The 20,643-nt window shown below is 37.0% G+C and overlaps 1 protein-coding gene and 1 long non-coding RNA gene across 2 annotated transcripts; both read right to left on the bottom strand.

Annotated features, from left to right (window-relative positions):
* Nucleotides 1–1,701: 1,701 nt before the first annotated feature.
* LOC125253886 (dynein axonemal assembly factor 11) lies at nucleotides 1,702–11,206 on the bottom strand. Its single transcript, XM_048168134.1, has 7 exons — nucleotides 10,870–11,206; nucleotides 8,356–8,482; nucleotides 8,148–8,241; nucleotides 7,930–8,057; nucleotides 6,491–6,633; nucleotides 5,345–5,542; nucleotides 1,702–2,523 (listed from the first exon to the last, which is right to left on the bottom strand). Exons 1-7 carry the CDS (start codon nucleotides 10,878–10,880, stop codon nucleotides 2,412–2,414), a joined length of 813 nt encoding a protein of 270 aa, XP_048024091.1. The 5' UTR covers nucleotides 10,881–11,206; the 3' UTR covers nucleotides 1,702–2,411.
* A 7,548-nt stretch (nucleotides 11,207–18,754) lies between these two features.
* LOC125253894 lies at nucleotides 18,755–20,236 on the bottom strand. Its single transcript, XR_007181560.1, has 3 exons — nucleotides 20,033–20,236; nucleotides 19,684–19,836; nucleotides 18,755–19,337 (listed from the first exon to the last, which is right to left on the bottom strand). It is a non-coding gene; the product is annotated as an uncharacterized LOC125253894 (long non-coding RNA).
* Nucleotides 20,237–20,643: the final 407 nt, after the last annotated feature.

Genomic DNA, 20,643 nt, shown 5'->3' with positions numbered 1-20,643 from the left:
TTGTTTATCCTTTTGATATTTAATTCAAAAGAATTGAAAGAATTGAAAGTTGGGGGGAAATCACATTATGAAATAAATGTTTTTCTCCAAAATACGTTGGCCACAATTAATGGCACCCTTTTATTCAAAACTTTTTGCAACCTCCTTTTGCCAAGAAAACAGCTCTGACTCTTCTTCTATAATGCCTGATGAGTTTGGAGAACACCTGACAAGAGATTAGAGACCATTTCTTCATGCAGAATCTCTCCAGAACCTTCAGATTCCCAGCTCCATGCTGGTACTTCTTCTCTTCAGTTCACTCCACTCATTTTCTTTAGGGTTCAGGTCAGGGGACTGGGATGGTCATGGTAGAAGCTTCATTTTGTGCTCAGTGACACATTTTTGTGTTGGTTTTGATGTTTGTTTTGGATCATTGTCCTGATAGAAGATCCAACCACGGCCCATTATTGAATTTCTAGCAGAAGCGGCCAGGTTTTTATTTTTTATCTGTTGGTATTTGATAGAATTCATGATACTATGTTTCTGAACAAGATGTCCAGGACCTCCAGCAGAAAAATAGGCACACAACATTAAAGATCCAGCAGTATATTTAACCGTGGACATGGGGGACTTTTTATCCATGTGTGCACCAAACCCATCTGGTGGGTTTGCTGCCAAAAAGCTCTTTTTTTTTAGTTTCATCTGACCATAGAAGCCAATCGTGTTTGAAGTTCCAGTTGTGTCTGACAACTGAATATGCTGGAGATTGTTTCTGGATAAGAGCAGAGGATTTTTCTTGAAACCCTCCTGAACAACTTGTGGGGATGTAGGTGCTGTTTGATCATTTTTTAGGCTTTCCGAGACTCAAGACTCAACTATTCTCTGCAATTCTCCAGCTGTGATCCTTGGAGAGTCTTTGGCCACTCAAACTCTCCTCCTCATCACGCATTAGGGCGATTTAGACACATGTCCTCTTCCAGGCAGATTTGTAACATCTTTAGTTGATTGGAACTTCTTAATTATTTCCCTGATGGTGGAAATGGGGATTTTCAATGCTTCAGCTATTTTCTTACAGCCATTTTCTATTTTGTGAAGCTCAACAATCTTTTGTTGCCCATCAAAACTATATTCTTTGATTTTACTCATTGTGATGAATGATTAAGGGAATTTGGCCTTTGTGTTTCCTCATGTTTATACTCCTGTGGAACAGGAAGTCATGGCTGGACAGTTTTATGTTCATGATCACCCTGGTGTGCTAAAAAAAATGTAAATATGAATGGGAATATACTTCAGAGATATTTTACTTCAGAGATATGTATAAAAATTCTAGGGGTGCTAATAATTGTGGGCAATGTGTTTTGGAGAAAAACATTTATTTCATAATGTGATTTCCCCCCCCACTTTCAATTCTTTTCCTTCAATGAAAGGTTAGATTTTTTATAATTTTATGAATTAAAGATCAAAAGGATAAACAATGCAGATTTATTTTTACAGTCATCTTTGATCATATTTACCAAGGGTGCCAATAATTCTGACCACCACTGTATTTAGAGGCTTTGTTAACCAAAGAGCTTATTTCAGGCGATTTAGCAAAAACCCATTAAAAAAACAGACTTTAGGGCGATGGAACCGTAAGGAAGTCCTAAAATGCTAACTCACTTCCGGGTTTTGCATACAAAAACACATCATCTCTGAGGTACACTATTGTACTCCGATTATATTTAAGAACAATTATGTTTGTCTTAAAGGAGAACGTGACAGACAAAGCACAAGGCCCAATCTTTTCTGCAGGACCATGGTCACAGTTTTAATTTCAATTTAAGATATTATTGATATGCGTCTGTCCACAGAAGCCTTTGAGAACATGAAACGCTTAGCTGTGACATCATCAGTTTAATCTGCTGCTAACCGCAGTGTCACATGACTGTATCTGATTTAATCTCTGTGCCCTTTCTTCACACCAGCCAAGCATCAAGCAATACCACCCAAGAACGGACTCGTCTGTCAAAACAGCCCTCAGGACAAAGTGTGAACTTAACAAAGCCAAGGGTTGGCTGGTCATTGAGCAACCGAACAGCCTGAATTACATGCAGCAGACATACTGGGACCTGAACAGTCCTAAATACAATGGAAGCGCTATGATCCATTCTATATGTAGCCACCCATGCTTTGATAATAGTCTTTTTTCAATTTATATCTTGGCTGCTGCTGCCTTAAGTCAATGCAGGTTTATTTTGAGTAGATGAAATGTGTAAATGTGAAGTACAGGTACAAAAATAGCTTTAATAAAAAAATGTACTTTTATCAGCTCAAAAGACTACATTTGAGAGTTTACAACTATATACAAGGGCATTAATGGAGCTTTCACAGTTCACTCTGACGGTACAGTACATTGGATTCAGATCTTGGCTTCAGGTTTTGCTGTTGCGATGTCAGAGAATGGTACACAATCTGGATGCTGCTGGTGAGGAGGGAGGCACGGAATCTTCCGGTAGCTTTGGAATGCCATCCAGAACTTGAAGTTTTGGCAAACAGAAGAACACACTGCGGAGGAAACGGCACAAATCTCAAGGTTAGACTTTAAGGTTAGACTTGGCTCTCTTTTAACGCTTGGAATGAACTATCAATCTTTGGTCAGCTCTTTTTTTTTAGTAAATTATATCTTCTGGCATAGCTATTAACTTGGGACATTATACGATTTCTGAGACAAATGATGCTGTATGGCGTTTTATAATAATTAAAATCTGTAATTAGCTGATTAGTTTTAAGCAATACACTGTTTTGACAGCAAGTTATTAAAAGCTCAGTGGTGATCTATGTATCTATGTGAAATAGAAGTGTGCTTAATTGTACTGAATGTGCACTTGTAGTGTACTTCAAATCTTAAAATATTAGGGGTGTGACGAGACGGGTATCTCACGAGACGAGACGAGACTCGAGATTGAGTTCACGAGACGAGACAAGATGGCGAAATACGTGACTAGAAAAAATAGTCTGCAGGTGTATTTGAAATGTTTTAACTAATCTTCTTCGTAATGAATGTCATTTCAGTTCTACTTTCTGAGTATGAATTATCATATGCAGTAAAAGACAACAATACTCAAGTACTGTAAAAGGTTTTGCTACTAACTCAACGGACTGACTTCTCTTCTGTATGATTTCAGTCTCTTCAGACCTTACTGTACATGATTTATGAGCTTCTACAACTTTTGACCTCCTAACTGAACTCCTTTCCACAAACAGATAATAGAAATAAAAACAGTATAAATAAAAATGGTAACACTTTACAATGAGGTCTCATTTATTAACATTAATGCATTAACCAACATCAACTAACAATGAGCAATATAATTGCTACAGTATTTATTAATCTTTATGTTAGTTGATAAAAATAGTCATTCATTGTTAGTTCATGATAGTTCACAGTGCATTAACTAATGTTAACAAATGAAACCTAATTGTTTGTGCTTAATAAGATTAAGAGAAAACTGTTATTCATTTTTATGGTAACACTTTACAATAAGTGCAACCATAATCGCACTCAATATTCAAAGTGCAAATAAGACCAAATTTTTATTTGATACAGAGCTAAGAGCTGGTTACAACTACACTGCCCAGCCTAAAATAGCTTTCATATTGAGAGATAATAGCATTCATCAGGGAGCCGCTTTCAAAATGCGGGGTATTGAAAACGCGTTTGAATGCGTGCGCGCGCGTTTACTTTCACTTTCAGCGATCGCGCGTACTCTGTAAATATGGAGCGGAGGCGACCGTCATCCAACTGAATTAAATGTTTTTTATTTAAATGCAAAAAAAAATAAAATAAACGACAGTGGAGGCGTAATGTAAACGTAGCGGTGGCATATTCTTTCTTAATCATCCTAACATTCTGTCATAGCAACACCACCAGACTACTTTTCGCCTCGACGTGAAATCTAGTCACAGTTTAGTCTCGCGAGATCTCGTGACACGAGATCTCGTCACACCCCTATAAAATATTATATATTTTTAAAAACTGTACTTGCAGATAATATATTATGGTGAAATAAAAGACCATTTATTTACAATACACTTTTCAAGTTTCTTAACACACTTAAAAAAAAAAAAAAAAAAAAAAAGAAAATTCTGTCATCGTTTACACTAAAGAAATTTAGAAGAATGTCGGTAACAAAACAGTTGATGGGCCCCATTGACTTCCATAGTATTTTTTCCATACTATGGAAGTCAGTGGGGTCCATCAACTGTTTAGTTACCCATATTCTTCTAAATTTCTTTTGTGTTCAGGAGAAGAAAGAAAATCATACAGGTTTGGTGCTTACAAACTTACAAACTGCACTTTGTATTTTAGATTATAATGTTTAATATTCTTTTGCTGTGCTTTAAAGAAGTACAATTATTGTTTTGATGTGTTGACTAACAAACTAAAGCACATGCAAAGAACATAATTTTTAACTGTAGCGTGTTATTCAATATTACATTCAAAGTAAATGTATTTTAAATGTACTAAACTGCAATTTCAAATATTTTAAAAAAACATGACATAGACATTTCAATAGGAATTACATTAAATTTTAGTTTACCTTAAATGTTTGTCAGTATCATTCGCCATTAAACTGTTAAGAACAATGTAATGAACATTTCAAAGAAGTATATAGAATAGAAGTAATTATGAAATTACATTTATCCCTCTGGTGCTGCTTGTGTGGTGGTCAAAAATGAGAGATTTTTTTATAATTTCAATTAAATGAATGTACTATATTTTAGTATGATAGTGTTTTTTATTTCATGCTACTAAATTATATTTATGGAATAGTTATGATCCATTGATTACCTAATCATAGACCTAAAAATGAAATTTCCTACTTAAACTGTCATAAATCTTGAATGCTTTGAAGCACAGACTTAGGTTTAGTCTCTTTTTAAAGAAGACACAAGGCAGAATATTGCTGAAGTTAAAAAAGTAAAAAAAAAAAAAAAAGAAGAAGAAGAAAAATTAAAAAAAAGTTTATTATTATGAAAAATGCATAAAAATACTATTTTTAAATTTTATATGAAATATACATATATTTTCCAAAATAAAATCAAAGCCATGAATCTAAACAAGTTGTGTTCCAAATTTGAGGTTGATATCTCAAAAAATGAGCTTTTAGTAAGATTTTGTTTGGATGCAGTACCCAACTTTTCCACTAGATTAATTTTGCTTCCCATTCATTTCCAATGCAGTCATTTTTTGACCACGAACAGTACCAGTGTGACTATTTTTTTGGAATCGTGTCCATAATTTTTGTGTGTGTGTTCACATAGCATGTCCCAAAACTATAACCAAGTATTGTACCATTCTGATGAAGTAAAACATTTCTCTCACCGTGAGCGGTAGTCCTCCAGAAACTGGCAGGGGTTGCATTTGAGGGTCAGAGATCGAAGCGGAGCGCTCCTCAGCAGGGACAACTCGCCCAGAGAGGAAATACTGTTTTCAGACAGGCACAAGTGCTGGATCTCAGGAACCTTTGGCAGCTGACGAATGGACGTCAAGTTGTTCCGGTGAAGATTCAGGATTTTACATCTATAACACATGCACATTCTCAGTCACAGGTTTTGTTAGTGATTGTAATGTGCCACAATGTTCTGCCTTATATACTAAACTCACATTGTGTGAAATTGTATGAATTGTATGAATGCCATTGCACTAGATGCTAAAATATTAAAGCAGGATTATTCTAAAGAAAAAAATACAATGACATTTTTGAAGCCAAATATTTCACACACAAAAAAAATGTTATGTGTAATGTGTTGATCTACAGTGAAGAGAAAAGATTGTGCATTTGACTATATTGTATGTATTATATAAATTATATCTAGTGAAATGATAGTCACTGACACTAAGTGTGACCAAATCCTTTTTGGAGCTACTGTATTTATAAGTCTCATTCAGTATGGCTGAAAAATATTACATTTTTTATATTTAGTTTAGCCCATAAATTTAAATTTATGACATTCCAGAAATTGTGTCTAGAATATCTGCAAGACAATTTGAAGTTCTGGAGAAAAAATATGTAAAATTCATTTTCATGTCATTTAATTGTAAAATTCAATTAATGTTATTATGATTATAAATTAAATATTAATATTATTAATGCAAATATAATCTTTTATCAGTAAGACCCATATTCAAAAAAAATAATGGGATTAAAGAGGCTGAGTTTGATGCTGATACATAATTAACAGTTTCCTTCTTACTGTAAAATAAACTCCTCATATGAGATTACAGCACACAGCTAAAGTTGCACTACATGTATTTTTACACAGCCATACACTACAATGTTACAAAACAACCAATGCAATATAATAGGACCACCTCCATTGAAAGATCAAGGGGAATTTGTGTTATAACCAACCAGATCTGCACTCCATCAGCTCATTTCCACAGTGTCATCAGTGTTCAGAGTTACATTCATGAGCACTAAAATAAATACATCTTGCAGTTATTATAGTGTAAAGGTTAGTTTGGTACCTTGGCAGTCTGACAGAACTGAGATCCCTCAGTGCATTATCCACCAGTTGCAGACGTTCCACCCGGATCAGTCTCCTCAGGATGCGGATGAAGTTCTCCAGCTGGTATGGATCTCCCAGGTCCTGATAAGACAAGTTCAGCACCTGCAGTCACAGAGACAGAACTGTGAATGCAATATGAAGATAGATAGATAGAATTTTCAGCATCATTACTCCAGTCTTCAGTGTCACATGACCCTTCAGAAATCATTCTAATATGCTGATTTGCTGCTCAAGAAACATTTCTTATTATTAGCAATGTTGAAAAAAGTTATGCTGATTAATATTTTTGTGGAAACCATGATACTTTTTTTTCCAAAATCCTTTGATTAATATAAATTTCAAAAGAACAGCATTTGTTTGAATTAGAAATGTTTTGCAATTATTATAAATGTCTTTACTGTCACTTTTGATCCATTTAATGTGTTCTTACTGAAATAAAAGGGTTAGTTCACCCACAAATGAAAATTCTGTCATTAATTACTCACCCTCATGTCCTTCGTTCATCTTCGGAACACAAATTAAGATATTTTTGATAAAATCCGATGGCTCAGTTGACAGCAAATAATTAACACTTTCAAACCGCCAAAAAGCTACTAAAAACTAATGAAGCGACGAGAATACTTTTTGTGCATCAAAAAACAAAACGTCTTTATTCAACAATATCTAGTGATGAGCGATTTCAAAACACTGCTTCATGAAGCTTCAAAGCTTTACGAATCTTTTGTTTCGAATCAGTGGTTCGGAGCACGGATCAAACTGCCAAAGTCACGCCCCCCAGTGGTGAACCATTGAAATTTCGAAACACTTATGACGTAACAAAGCCTCCTTTACTGAAATCATGTGACTTGGGCAGATACACGCTCCGAACCACTGATTCAAAACAAAAGATTCGTAAACCTTCGAAGCTTCATGAAGCAGAGTTTTGAAATCGCCCATCACTAGATATTGTTGAATAAAGTCATTATTTTGTTTTTTTAGCACACAAAAAGTATTCTCGTCACATCATAACATTAAGGTTGAACCACTGTAGTCACATGAACTGTTTTAAACATGTCTTTAGTGGCTTTCTGGGCATTTGAAAGTGTTAATTATTTGCTGTCAATGCAGGCCTCACTGAGCCATTGGATTTTATCAAAAATATCTTAATTTGTGTTCTGAAGATGAACGAAAGTCTTACGGTGTGGAACAACATGAGGGTGAGTAATTAATGACAGAATTTTCATGTTTGGGTGAACTAACCCTTTAAAATATTAATTTCTTTCAAAAAAATAGATAGATAGATAGATAGATAGATAGATAGATAGATAGATAGATAGATAGATAGATAGATAGATAGATAGATAGATAGATAGATAGATAGATAGATAGATATGGATGGATGCTTGTTTGGTGTCTCACCACACAGTTCTCCCAGTTCTCCTGGAGTCTCTCCTCCCATTTCTGTCCTTCATCCTCCCTCCTCTTCCTCCTTCCTCCTCTGAGAACTACATCTTCACTGTTAACAGACAGCTCGTCTTCAGCAGGTCCTGTTTGATGACATCACTGATGGTCTGTGTCCAGTGGTTATATGATGGTAAAACTGAAAAAATGAATAGTGACCCAGAATGTCCTCTTACCCTCTCTGACCCTGGGACAGGCGAGCTGGTCTCCGCGGACATCATGCTCCTCTAGCCAGTGCCACGAGGCAAACCTGAACCGGCTGGATGGCAACTACACAAAACAACCACAACGACAACATTCAATGTCCGTATAGTTTAGACATATAAGGTGTCAATCAAACCACACATGATACTTTGCAATCATATTGACTTTGAATTGACTCACTGGTGTGGCAACAATGCCAGAGTCTGGAGTCAGTTCCACAGAGAAAGGAGTGTGTGCGTCACTTAACTCAGAGTAGTGCGAGTGAGACTTCGGAAAGCTTTCACTGCTGGTGTTCACTCCAGAGGAACTAGACAGAGAGAGACTGAAGTCATTACCAAACATTTCATTGGCCTAGTCATGCTTAAAGGGATAGTTCACCCAAAAATTAAAATTCTGTCATCATTTACTCACCCTCAGGTTGTTCCAAACATTTTTTTGTAATGTTGAACACAAAGGAAGATGTTTTAAAGAATGTGGGAAACTGAACAGTTCTGGGGCACTATTGACTTCCATAGTATTTTTTTTTCTCCTACTATGGAAGTCAGTGGTGCTCCAAAGCGGCCTGGTTACAAACTTTCTCCAAAATATCTTCCTTTATGTTCAACAGAACACAGAAAGTTTTTACAGGTTTGGAACAACTTGAGGGTAAGTAAATGATGACAGAATTTTCATTTTTGGGTGAACTATCCCTTTAAAGGTGATAAAGAGGATCTTTTCGTCGACTGAGAAACCAAAGACGGTTACTGAGTTTTTGAAATGAGCGCATGCGTAAGAACAACCCCCCTTCCTTTCGAGGGAATGCCTCCCAAAACTTGTGCACGAGTATTGGAACACGAGTGTTTACCATTTCATTTCGCTGTATCGTGTTAGTGGATTCATTATGTCGGACTCACCGCAGGTAAATCATAATCTGCAGTTGTTACTCCTGTCTCCGGACAAAAACATTGCATGCAGCGCCTGTGGAGTGTGGAAAGTTACTGGAGCGCGCAGCCACGCTCGTCTCTCACAAGGAACGTCATGGCAGTGATTGACAAGCCAGAGGGCCAATCCGCGCACGTCTCTCACAAGGAATGTCACGGCAGTGATTGACAAGCCAGAGGGCCAATCGTTTACGCGATGATCGCGTAAACGATTGGCTGATGTTTTTAAGGCCCTACCTTGTGCACAGATGATGTATATTAATATTATTACTTTCAGTGCACCTAATAAATAGTCTTTTTTTAGTAAAGACAGTTTCAAGTAATATTGCAAAAATGTATAAAACAAAACATCCTCTTTAGCACCTTTAACATTCAATTTACATTCAAATTTGAATAGATATGAAAATATAGCTGTTTGACTTCAAATTACCTGCTATGATAAGTACAACTAAGTAATATTTGTTAATGTTATTAATGACCAACTATTTTTAATAAATTTGCACAAATAGAGACAGATCCTTGGCTGTGTCCCAAAACATAGTGAGTTGACTACCCATTTGTATAAAAATTTTGCATTGTCCCTGTTTTTAATTCATATAGGTAATAAAAAGTAACATTTTACTGATATTTTTACCACTAAACTAGGAAATCTCCAGTTCCATTTTAGAAATTCCGTTCAACATACAACATACTGTGCTGTTGTTATAAAGACTTTTTTATTTAAAGCTGTAGTCTGCAAGTGTTGCCTCTTTCAGCATCCTCACCTGCAGCATCCTCACATGCCATACAGCCTACTAGCTGAGACGACTCCTTTATGTAAACAGAAGTGACGTAATGACGCAAAGACGAATGGCTGCATGCTCAAATTTCCCGCGGAAACCTACCAGTACCACTCAAATTAGAAAACATTATTACAAGCTTACCGTTGTGAATCGGGCTAAGGTAAGGAGATAGTTTTGAACACTGGCTGGTTATGTACTTGCTCAGAAATGGATTTTGTATACTTTTCAACCAAAAAAAGTTACGGACTGCATCTTTAATTATTACTTCCTCTGTTCATTCATTAATTCAGATTCATTCATATTAAATTACCACTTAATTTATATGTTATAACATGACAAAACATCTTCATAATGTACAGTACAACACCTACGCTGCCCAAACATGCTGCCTATGTAGGGAGCTCAGCAGGCTTTGAGACACATATTCTGTGTGTAATAAGAGCCTGTGCGTCCTTACATCCGCTGGGCTGAGGTTCTGGTGTAGATTACCGTGAACTCTGCACCCTGATCCGGATTAAAGTCACCCACGTCACCCGAGCACACCGGCACATTATATCAGAACATTGTATATAAGACGTGCTCACATTAACGCTGTTATATTGATGATGTGCTAGGTTTTGTGAAGCTGCTACTTGTAAATACAAGTTATTTTCACACAATAATTAATTAAAATATCTTGTCATATTTGTAACATGAACATCGATCACATAATGTCTTAATAATATTTTAATATAATGTCTTAATATTAACCTAAAGCCTATATAATCCACGAAAGAAAATAGCTTTAAAGATCGATCAGTGGTAATTCCAATAAATTATGCAGAAAATTAACTATCAACTATATTAAACACGATTAAAGCAGACAGATCTAAAATAAAAGCCAGATGACCATGCGTTTCTGTTCCAGACAGTGTTTAGAAAAGTAAAAAAAAAAAAAAAAAAAAAAATACAGCAATTGTGCTCCATATCAGGATATACAAAACTTTTCCTACCTTTCGGACATGTCCGTAGGTTCTGACAGATCCCTTTGGCATTTGACATGCAGTGAAGAGGGTTATTTACAAGGAATATGGTGCGGTTTCCCATTGATGATGGATGAATTGTGTGCTAAAGTGCAACAGGTGAGTGTGAGCTCTGCGCACGCGCGCAGCAGCAGCGTCAGCTTCAGTGATCTGCGCAGGGAGGTCAGCCAGGGCAGCAGTGTGTCTAAGGTTGCACTTCAGTGACTTTTGGAAAATGCAGCATAGCTGTAAACTGTTAGTATAGCTGTACCCCTATTATTCGGTATAGACTATATTTTTGCATTGTACATGCAGTTTTTTTTTTAGATCATATTGAGATTTGTCACACCACAGCACAATTTTAAATAAATTTAATACATAAATATATAAATAAAATATGCATATATCCTTTCAGCAAAGCAAAACTCAAAACCTAATTTTATAAACTAATTTTAGGTATATATATATATATATAAATAGGCCTGAGTGGCTTGAATATGTTGTCTGTCAGAGATGATAACGTACATAATAATACATAATTGACTCTCATAAGCACAGATTTAGGAACTTGACAGGTGATTATTATTATTTTTTTTTTTTTGTAAAAATCTAATTTGATAACTATCTTCTCAGTTGTTTAAAAGATTAAGGCAATTATCAAAGTTTGATAAAACATTATTTAAATTTTGAAAATAAAAATTTATATTGATAATTGATTTTTAAATAATTTGCTACATTATATGAACTTTTTCCTGACTTTTTCTGTTAAGTTATATTGGTGATGCGATCTGGGAAAATCCGTCAGATGTCATGATGGAACGTTTTCAGTAAAGTAAAAAAAATAGGTCGAATGTCTTTTTTATTTTGTCAAAATTCTATAACATCTTGTCTATCATCTCTGAAAATATCTTGGCAAAATTTGCCTGTTAAGTGCAGAAAAATAGCGATTTATTGTGGCAAGGCTGTCTTTCTCGAACGCCTCTGTTTAAGAATACACCCAGCGGAGGTAAAAAAAAAAAAAAACCTCCCATAGCTTTCCCTCTCTTAACACAATAAAGACAGTTCACCTATCAAAATAAACTACATAACATGTAGAATGAATGTGTATTAAAGGTGCAATATGTAATATTTTCTGTCCACCAGAAGTCTAGAGGCCTATTCAAAACAAAGGCGTAGCTTGACGACGCCAAATTTGAGCATGGAATCTTGGGACATGTGGTCTTCAACTCACAGCTGGTGGAAATAAATCAGGATAGGACTCGGCAAGAAATCATGTACATGGATGCGATTATTAACGTTACTGTAGTATGAAGCAGAGCAGGACCGAGTGTTGTGGGAGCTGAACGAGGCCGCTGGAGCTATTGCACAACACACGCCTCACGAGCAGCAGAACTTTTATTATGACACAGTCGCCGGCACCGCTTCCGCTTTTCCAGTCATGAGTCTGAGGTAACGCAGCTCTGTTTATCATATTAGATACATTTGAGCGTGTTGAAAATGTTATAACATTACTTGTGTGCGTTTGCTCGGTGGCTGCTGTGAGACACTTGTTTGAGACACACTGCAGTAAGATAGATCGATTTTAGAATATCATATTAAATATTGGATGGCTTGTGTTGATAAATGGCATGCAATTAATTTTAAAACGTATTGTATGATGGAGAAAATTCTGTATTACTGTTACTAAAAATAAGCTGCATCTGATTATGGTATGTTAGCTACTTGACAAAATAGTGTTTTTCTCTGAGGCAAAGCATGGTACTCGCAAAAAAAATCAAGAAAATTAGATTTAAACAATAAGACTAAATGTGTTGAGCTATATAACAATAATAGGTTGTTTGCACATGACGTCACAGCAGCAGCGCGAATGAGTCTGGAGGGCAGGGAGTGATTTTTCTATATAGGAATCCTATCAAAAACTCAAAATTTGTATGTTTTGCGTCGTTTATGGTTGCTCAGATCGATAAAATCGAGAACCCAGAACAGGGACGTGCACAGGGGGGTTGCTCAGGTTGCCCGGGCAACTGCCCATATGCCCTTCTCGACTCACGTTGCCCTTCCGAGGTGGGAAAAAATACATAAAAATATCGTACAATGGATGCAGAATTTCACGTAGGCCTAGATTAAAAAAAAAAAAATCGCAAAGCCTCATTCACTTCCATATTCGGGCACCCGTCCGAAAGTGAAAGTCAGTAGGGGAAGGGCAAACTCTGTTTACGTGGCTGCAGCGCTGCACGCGACCGGCACCTGAGCTGAGCCTGCATGAGCGGCACTAGAAGGAGATTGTCGCGGTTGTCGGGTGAGACGACTTAACGTTGTCGGAAAGGTGAGTAAGGTTATAATCTTTAACGAAAACGAACGAAAAAAACGAAAACTAGGTGGGGAAAAAACATCGTCGTTAACTGAAATAAAAATAAAAACGAGGCATTAAAAAAAAAAAAAAAACGATAACTAACCAAAACTGTAATGTGTGTTTGGCAAAACTAACTAAAATAAAATAAAATTATAGATTAAATGTCCTTAGTTTTCGTCTTTGTCAATGTCTTTCATAGAGCAAACGTTCAGCTGCATTTCATTTCCCTGCATCTCTCACGCGCGTCTCTCTCACATACTCGCGCGCGCACAGCCCCTCCCCTCCGTGCACACCGCGCCTCCATGGGAACGAGTGTTGGAAGCAAGTTCGCGAAAGGTTGGTATCTCGTGAAAACCTTTACACAATCACACATTAAAAAGTGGTATAAAAATATTTTTAATTCTGAATATAATTTTGTCAGTGTGTTAATGTCGACCCGAGAAGCGATTGCTACTTTAGAAAGTTAACTAGACGCAAGTTTGAGGTAAAATGCACTTGGGTTGTCGATGTCAAAACACTATTTAAGCTGTGATTCAAGTAAGGAATAATTGACGACGGGCCGTTGAATTATTAGAAAAATAATGCACATCTGAGGTGGTGATTCGGTCACGACTCGAAGCGGAGTCAATTATTCCGCTTATACCACGGTTACCACACCCCAAGACATCGATCCGATGATATATTTAAAGGGATTCGTTCGGTTTTTGTACTTAATCGCTATTGTGGGTAGGACTATTTCTTCCGCATCTCATGGTATTCTCAGTCCTTCATATAGCCCGTGATTTTTTTTTGGGGGGGGCGGGGGTGTTGCCCTTTTTTTAGGTCAGAGCAACTGCCCCTCAAAATTCCTGTGCACGTCCCTGACCCAGAAGGTGTCGTTTACATAACTTATACCATTTTTTATAACTTATATCGTTTTTTAACTTTAAAAGTTGTCGCCTTTAATAGCGTTTTGCGTCTGCTGATACTGAAATTAATACCTGCTTACCTTTTTTGTTTTTGACTTGGTTAAATATCCACATTCTTCAGGTTATCGTTTGCAGGGAAGAGAAGCTATTTTATCCCATTAAATGATAATTTGATGTTTTCACTTCAGTTTTGTAGTATTCCGTTCACAATGTTCACAATGATCTGGTTACTATGAGAACAGTGTCACGCGCTGCTGCTTCAGCCATCATATGGTAGAAAATGTCCAAATAAATAAATGTTTAACAAGATGACAGAAGTCGATTCAACAACAAGGACAACACTTTCAAAAACACTCAGCTATATGATTATTTTATTGAGTGATAGGGAGTGGGTTAAATCAGTGACATTATTAGATTTGATACGGCGTCTTCCCGTCACCTCCTCAACCAGCTTCCCTTACACGTATAAAAGGCAACTGTACACCGTCCAGTTTTTTCTTTGAACGATGATGTGAGCTCCTGTTGCAATTCTCGATTCAGCATGACCTACAATGGTAATATTTTTCACAATCGCGACAGAAAATCAAAAATACTGCCACGTGATTGCAAACCTATTAGTTTTCTGTCTATAAATATATCAAAACAGTTGTTCCTTGTCTAAACATGTAATATATTAAAGCATCGTGTTTCCATGGTTTCTACAAAATAAAACCGGAAACCGAGGGTAACGCGGGTATGACGCAATAGGTTGTTTGCAATCACGTGGTTCTGGTGACGCGCGAAATACCGGTGGAGGGCAAGCAGTGAAAATTAGAATGGAAGAGATGGAGAAAAGTCCTTTCTGTGCTGGTTTAGAAAGGTATAAACAGAAAATCACAACATATGTTGGACGTGATCTTTATGTTATGAAGATGAGCGACTTTTCCACTGAATTGAAAGACTTGATTGCCATCGAGGAGGTAGATAAAGAGAATGTGAAGCTGCCGTCACGCCGCGTTCAGTTCTAATCTGGGTTTGTTTATATCGCGTTGCAAATTTAATTTCATTTAACATTCAATTAGCAAATGCCAATTAAGTAAAAAACTAAAGATTTGTGTTGGTTCAGTATTTTGATTTTCTGCACGACTGTGAAAAATGTTGCTATTGGGTCATTTATGCTGAATCGAGAATTGCAACAGGAGCTCACATCATTGTTCGGGGAAAAAAACTGGACGGTGTAATACAGTTGTTGCCTTTTATACGTGTAAAAACACACTAAGGGAAGCAGGTTGAGGAGGTGACGGGAAGACGCCGTATATCAAATCTAATAATGTCACTGATTTAACCCACTCCCTATCACTCAACTTTTAAAAATTAAAAAACGATATAAGCTATGCAAACGATACTTCTGGGTTCTCGATTTTATCGATTTGAGCAACCATAAACGACACAAAACATACAAATTTTGAGTTTTTGATAGGATTCCTATATAGAAAAATCAGTCCCTGCCCTCCAGACTCATTCGCACTGCTGCTGTGACGTCATGTGCAAACAACCTATTCAGGACCAGAGCAGATGACCTGATACATAAACCATACTGATTCATATATATATATATAAGGCATAACATTATGACATTATGGTCGCTCTTTTGCTACCAAATCAGCCCTAACCCGTTGAGGCATGGACTCCACTAGACCCCTGAAGGTGTGCTGTGGTATCTGACCCAAAGATGTTAGCAGCAGATCCTTTAAGTACTGGAAGTTGCGAGCCTCCATGGATCGGACTTATTTATTCAGCACATCCCACAGACGCTCGACTGGATCGAGATCTGGGGAATTTGGAGGCCAAGTCAACACCTCAAACTCGTTGTGCTCCTCAAACCATTTCTGAACCATTTTTGCTATGTGGCAGGAGCATTATCCTGCTGAAAGAGGCCACAGCCACCAGGGAATACTGTTTCCATGAAAGAGTGTACATGGTCTGCTCTGCAACAATGCTTAGGTAGGTGGTACATGTCAAAGTAACATCCACATGGATGGCAGGATCCAAGGTTTCCCAGCAGAACATTGCCCAAAGCATCACACTGCCTCCACCGGCTTGCCTTCTTCCCATAATGCATCCTGGTGCCATGTGTTCCCCAGGTAAGCGACGCACACGCACTCGGCCATCCACGTGATGTAAAAAGAAAACGTGATTCATCAGACCACCTTCTTCCATTGCTCCGTGGTCCAGTTCTGATGCTCACGTGTCCACTGTTGGCTCTTTCAGCGGAGGACAGGGGTCAGCATGGGCACCCTGACTGGTCTGTGGCTATGCATCCCCCATACGCAACAAACTGTGATGCACTGTTTATTCTGACACCTTTCTATCAGAACCAGCATTAACTTCTTAAGCAATTTGAGCTCCAGTAGCTCGTCTGTTGGATCGGACCACACGGGCCAGCCTTCACTCCCCACGTGCATCAGTGTGCCTCGCCCGCCCATGACCCTGTCACCGGTTCACCACTGTTCCTTCTTGGACCACTGCAGACCATGAACACCCCACAAGAGCTACAGTTTTGGAGATGCTCTGACCCAGTCATCTAGCCATCACAATTTGGCCCTTGTCAAACTCACTGAAATCCTTATGCTTGCCCATTTTTCCTGCTTCTAACACATCAACTTTGAGGACAAAATGTTCACTTGCTGCCTAATATATCCCACCCGCTAACAGGTGCCGTGATAAAAGAGATCATCAGTGATATTCAATTCAACTGTCAATGCTCATGTTATGCCTGATCGGTGTACACACACACACATACATATACATAATATACATATATATATATATATATATATATATATATATATATATATATATCCCCTATATTTTTAAGTGTGATTAAAATGTGTGCTTAGATAAACAACATCTTTGATACATTTCCCCACATGTTCAGAAGGAAGTAAATTGTCAACCTTTATCATGGTTTTTTTTTTTTTATTATTTTTTAAATGTTGAAAATTTAGCTGGAGATGTCCCAAATTACAGTTTTTCTCAGTCGCTTTGGTGCATTTCTCACATCACTATTTACATTTGCACAACAGTTAATGCAGTTCTCAAAACAATTAGTACAAACTGCAAAACCTAGTTGATAACCTGCAAAAGCGTGTCACTTGCTCAAAATGGAGAGGTCATTCCTCAAAAGCAAGTATTCGTGTCAATGAAAGTGTCAATGTCATCAAGATGAAAAGTCCTGACACCATTGTTTATGAACAAGATAGTCAAATGGCTTTGTCATGTTTTCATTATTACAGTTTACTCTGTCAATGTTTTCCAATGCAAAAAAGTCAGATCTTGGTGACACTACCTGAAAATGCTCAAGACAGCACTATATACTATTTGCACAGCCATTTGAAAAATACAGTAAAGTTACACATTACTGTATTGAATATGTATGTTTCACATTTTTACTGCATATGCTCTTTGCAATTCTAATTTGTTCACAGCATTGTGCAAAAGAAAAATGACACCCTTATTTGCAACAAACATAAACTCCCTTTGGGTAGAGCTGTGCATAACTGTAAACAATATTGCAGTACATATGTCAAATCTTTACTGTAACACTACTGTACACTACAATACACTAAATGTGTGATGCAGTAAAGCTGTACGTCTAAATGTAAAATGTACAGTGACAAGTTCTTGTCCCACTGCAAGCTTCATGTATGACACAATGACAGTAGTGCAGTGCAGATTGTTTAGTCCTGAATTACTGTCCATTTATACACACCTGTTCTCCCAACAAAATGTTTGAATAATTGAATTTACAGTGGTTCTCCCAACATTTGGCTGCACCCTTCGACCAGCCTCAGCCATTGTGAGGCCGTGATTGACAACATGATCCACAATTGTAGCCCTGATTTCATCAGGGATCTGCCTATGTACTTGGCCTCTTCTTCCTCTTCCCCTGTTTTGTCCCCTTCTCCTTCTTCCCCGCACCCTTACCCCTCTTCCACGAGGCTGACCTTCCATTTCTGTGTCTCAGTATTGTAGAAATGGCACACATGCTTGGTTCGTATATGCTTGTAAAGTGGGGGTTTATGGGATTCACCTCTGACAGTGATTGTAGAGAAGTGGCTTATCATTGGTTGCAACTAATGCTTCACACACCCTTTCTCATCAGTGAAAGTTGAGATTCACTTGAGAGAAATTGTTCAATTTAGGAGACATTTTCAGGATAAAAAGATTTTAAAAAAATGTGTAAAATTTGCTTGACAGATTTTGACAACTAGTTCAACATTTTTGTATGTAATGACTCAAGCAATGAAATGAGGACTATTAGTTTTATATGGAATGACTATTCAGCATTCACAAGTATAGTTAATTTTGACTGACATGACATAAGCAAATGATAATGTTATAAAACAGCAGAGAGTTGTATGAAAGCAATTGATGCATGTCCAAAAGCATTTGCAATTTGTTCGAAGGAATGAGAAACTGCTACTATGATGTGCACAAATGACTAAATGTTGTGGAGGTTGAACTAACTGTTGTGCAAATGTAAATAGTGATGTGAGAAATGCACCAAAGCGACTGAGAAAAACTGTAAAATGAAGCACTCTAGGTCTGAAGATCTGATCAACTCGACAACATGTAATGATTATTTCATAGGTTTATTTCATAACACAATCAATATGAAAAAAAATAAATAAATACATTTAAAATAATCTAGAATACTTTAAAATATTATGGATAATATTATATATTATGGATATAGAAAAACATTAATACTTAGAAAAAAAATTCAATGTGAATTTACCATTACCACATTAATATCCTCACATAGTGCAAAAAACAAGATCCAGAAGCCCAAGATCTGCAGGAGTCTAACAGCTGCCTGTACACATCAAGTCTTACAAGGTTTGGAACGATGAATAAATCGAGATTATAAACTGTACTTGGTACATACTCTCTGGAAATATTTAGGAAATTTGAATTCAAATTTGATTCTTAATTCCGGATCTGTTGTTTCTCCTCCAGCCTGAAGTTTGTGAATCGGTTACTTGGCACATGTCACAGGTTGTGGTGAACAAACCTCCAAGACCAGGTGAAGGGAGGAATCATCCAACTTGGTACAAGCAAGATAGAGATTGATCTTGGAAATGCCCAGACACACAGGCTGGGATGCATTCGGTTTGGCACTCGGTGATACATATACACGGACAGACTGAATCGAACTGAAAAAAAAAAAAAAAAAAGTGTAAGAGAGAAACGTCAAAAGGATATTTTTGTCATGTGGTTAAATGTGAATGCACATGTTCTATATAGAACTTCTTAGAATGCGGTTCTTAGAACCCCTATCGGGGTTTCCATCATTTTATGGATTTAGATTTAACTCATCTTTAATTTTAATTACATTTTTATTAATTTAGCAGCTCATAAACATACTTTATCACTAGAAAAAAATTGTATCGACCCATTAAACATGAAAGTATTATGCAATCACGAAGACTCCTCTCCTTATATAGAACCGTTTTGGCATTAATTGAGTCAAGAACTCCATTGAACCCATTTGAGATTTACCTTTGAAATCGCTGTTTCCGCCTCTCAGCGTCACAGCCATCAAACGAGGAGATGCGCTGCTTTTCACAGTCTTCTTGAGCTGAATGATGCACTGCAAGGTCATGCTGATCTTAACGTAAGATGGTGTTACCTCAACCGCTTCCATACGACGCTCTGTGGAAGTAACAAGACATTAGAGAACGTCAACAACAACAACAACAAAGAAAAGCAAATGCTTAAACTGTTTGGTTGTCAAATTTGTATATAGTGCTTTATACAATATACGCACATGACATGCAAGAAAAAACATTTAATTGAACACGATTTACTATTAGTTCCCTCAATTTGATAAATCGTGCGGACGATTTACCATTTTGGTCCCCTTGATTTGCTAAATTGTGTGGATGATTTACTATTTCGTTTAATCGCAATAAACAGGCATGCAAACACTTTGGCTGAATCTGAAATAGCTTCTTTACTATATACAGTAAAAAAACAGGATGTGACACAAGGAGTATGTTCGAATTTGAACTACTGATAAAACAGTACCCGGATTACCTACTATTTCCGGTCCACTGAAATGTATTAAAACAGTATGGCAGTTCATCATTTCAATTCATCATGTTCATAGGAGTATGTGGATAATGGTGGTAAAAAATAACTAGAATTCTTAGAGAATAAACGCTTGTAAACGGGGGTTTACTCGTGTCACATAAACATCTTACTCTGATAATTATTGGTAATAATCACATTTTCGGTGCACATGCAAACATAGTCGATAATGCAAACTATTAGACAAATTCAAATTTTGCTCTAAAACAGTCATCGAGAACTGTTTGATAATGCAATAACAACACAGACTGTAACAAAAATAATCACACAAATAATAAAAAGAAAATAATAAACAATAAAACCTTTGATCTGGTAATACTCAGAAGACACGGTTATTAGGTATCCGTCGCATGCCATCGTTCTAAAATG

This window comes from Megalobrama amblycephala, linkage group LG19 (assembly GCF_018812025.1).
Source record: "Megalobrama amblycephala isolate DHTTF-2021 linkage group LG19, ASM1881202v1, whole genome shotgun sequence".
Classification (NCBI taxonomy): domain Eukaryota; kingdom Metazoa; phylum Chordata; class Actinopteri; order Cypriniformes; family Xenocyprididae; genus Megalobrama; species Megalobrama amblycephala.
This window is presented reverse-complemented; position numbering and strand designations above follow the sequence as displayed.

Bases quoted from the DNA above. Each gene is read 5' to 3' on its own strand.
- LOC125253886 (XM_048168134.1), bottom strand. The intron at 8,242-8,355 runs GTGAGTCAATTC...TGTTTTGTGTAG, and splicing joins CTGGCATTGTTGCCACACCA to TTGCCATCCAGCCGGTTCAG. The intron at 8,058-8,147 runs GTAAGAGGACAT...GTCATCAAACAG, and splicing joins CTGTCCCAGGGTCAGAGAGG to GACCTGCTGAAGACGAGCTG.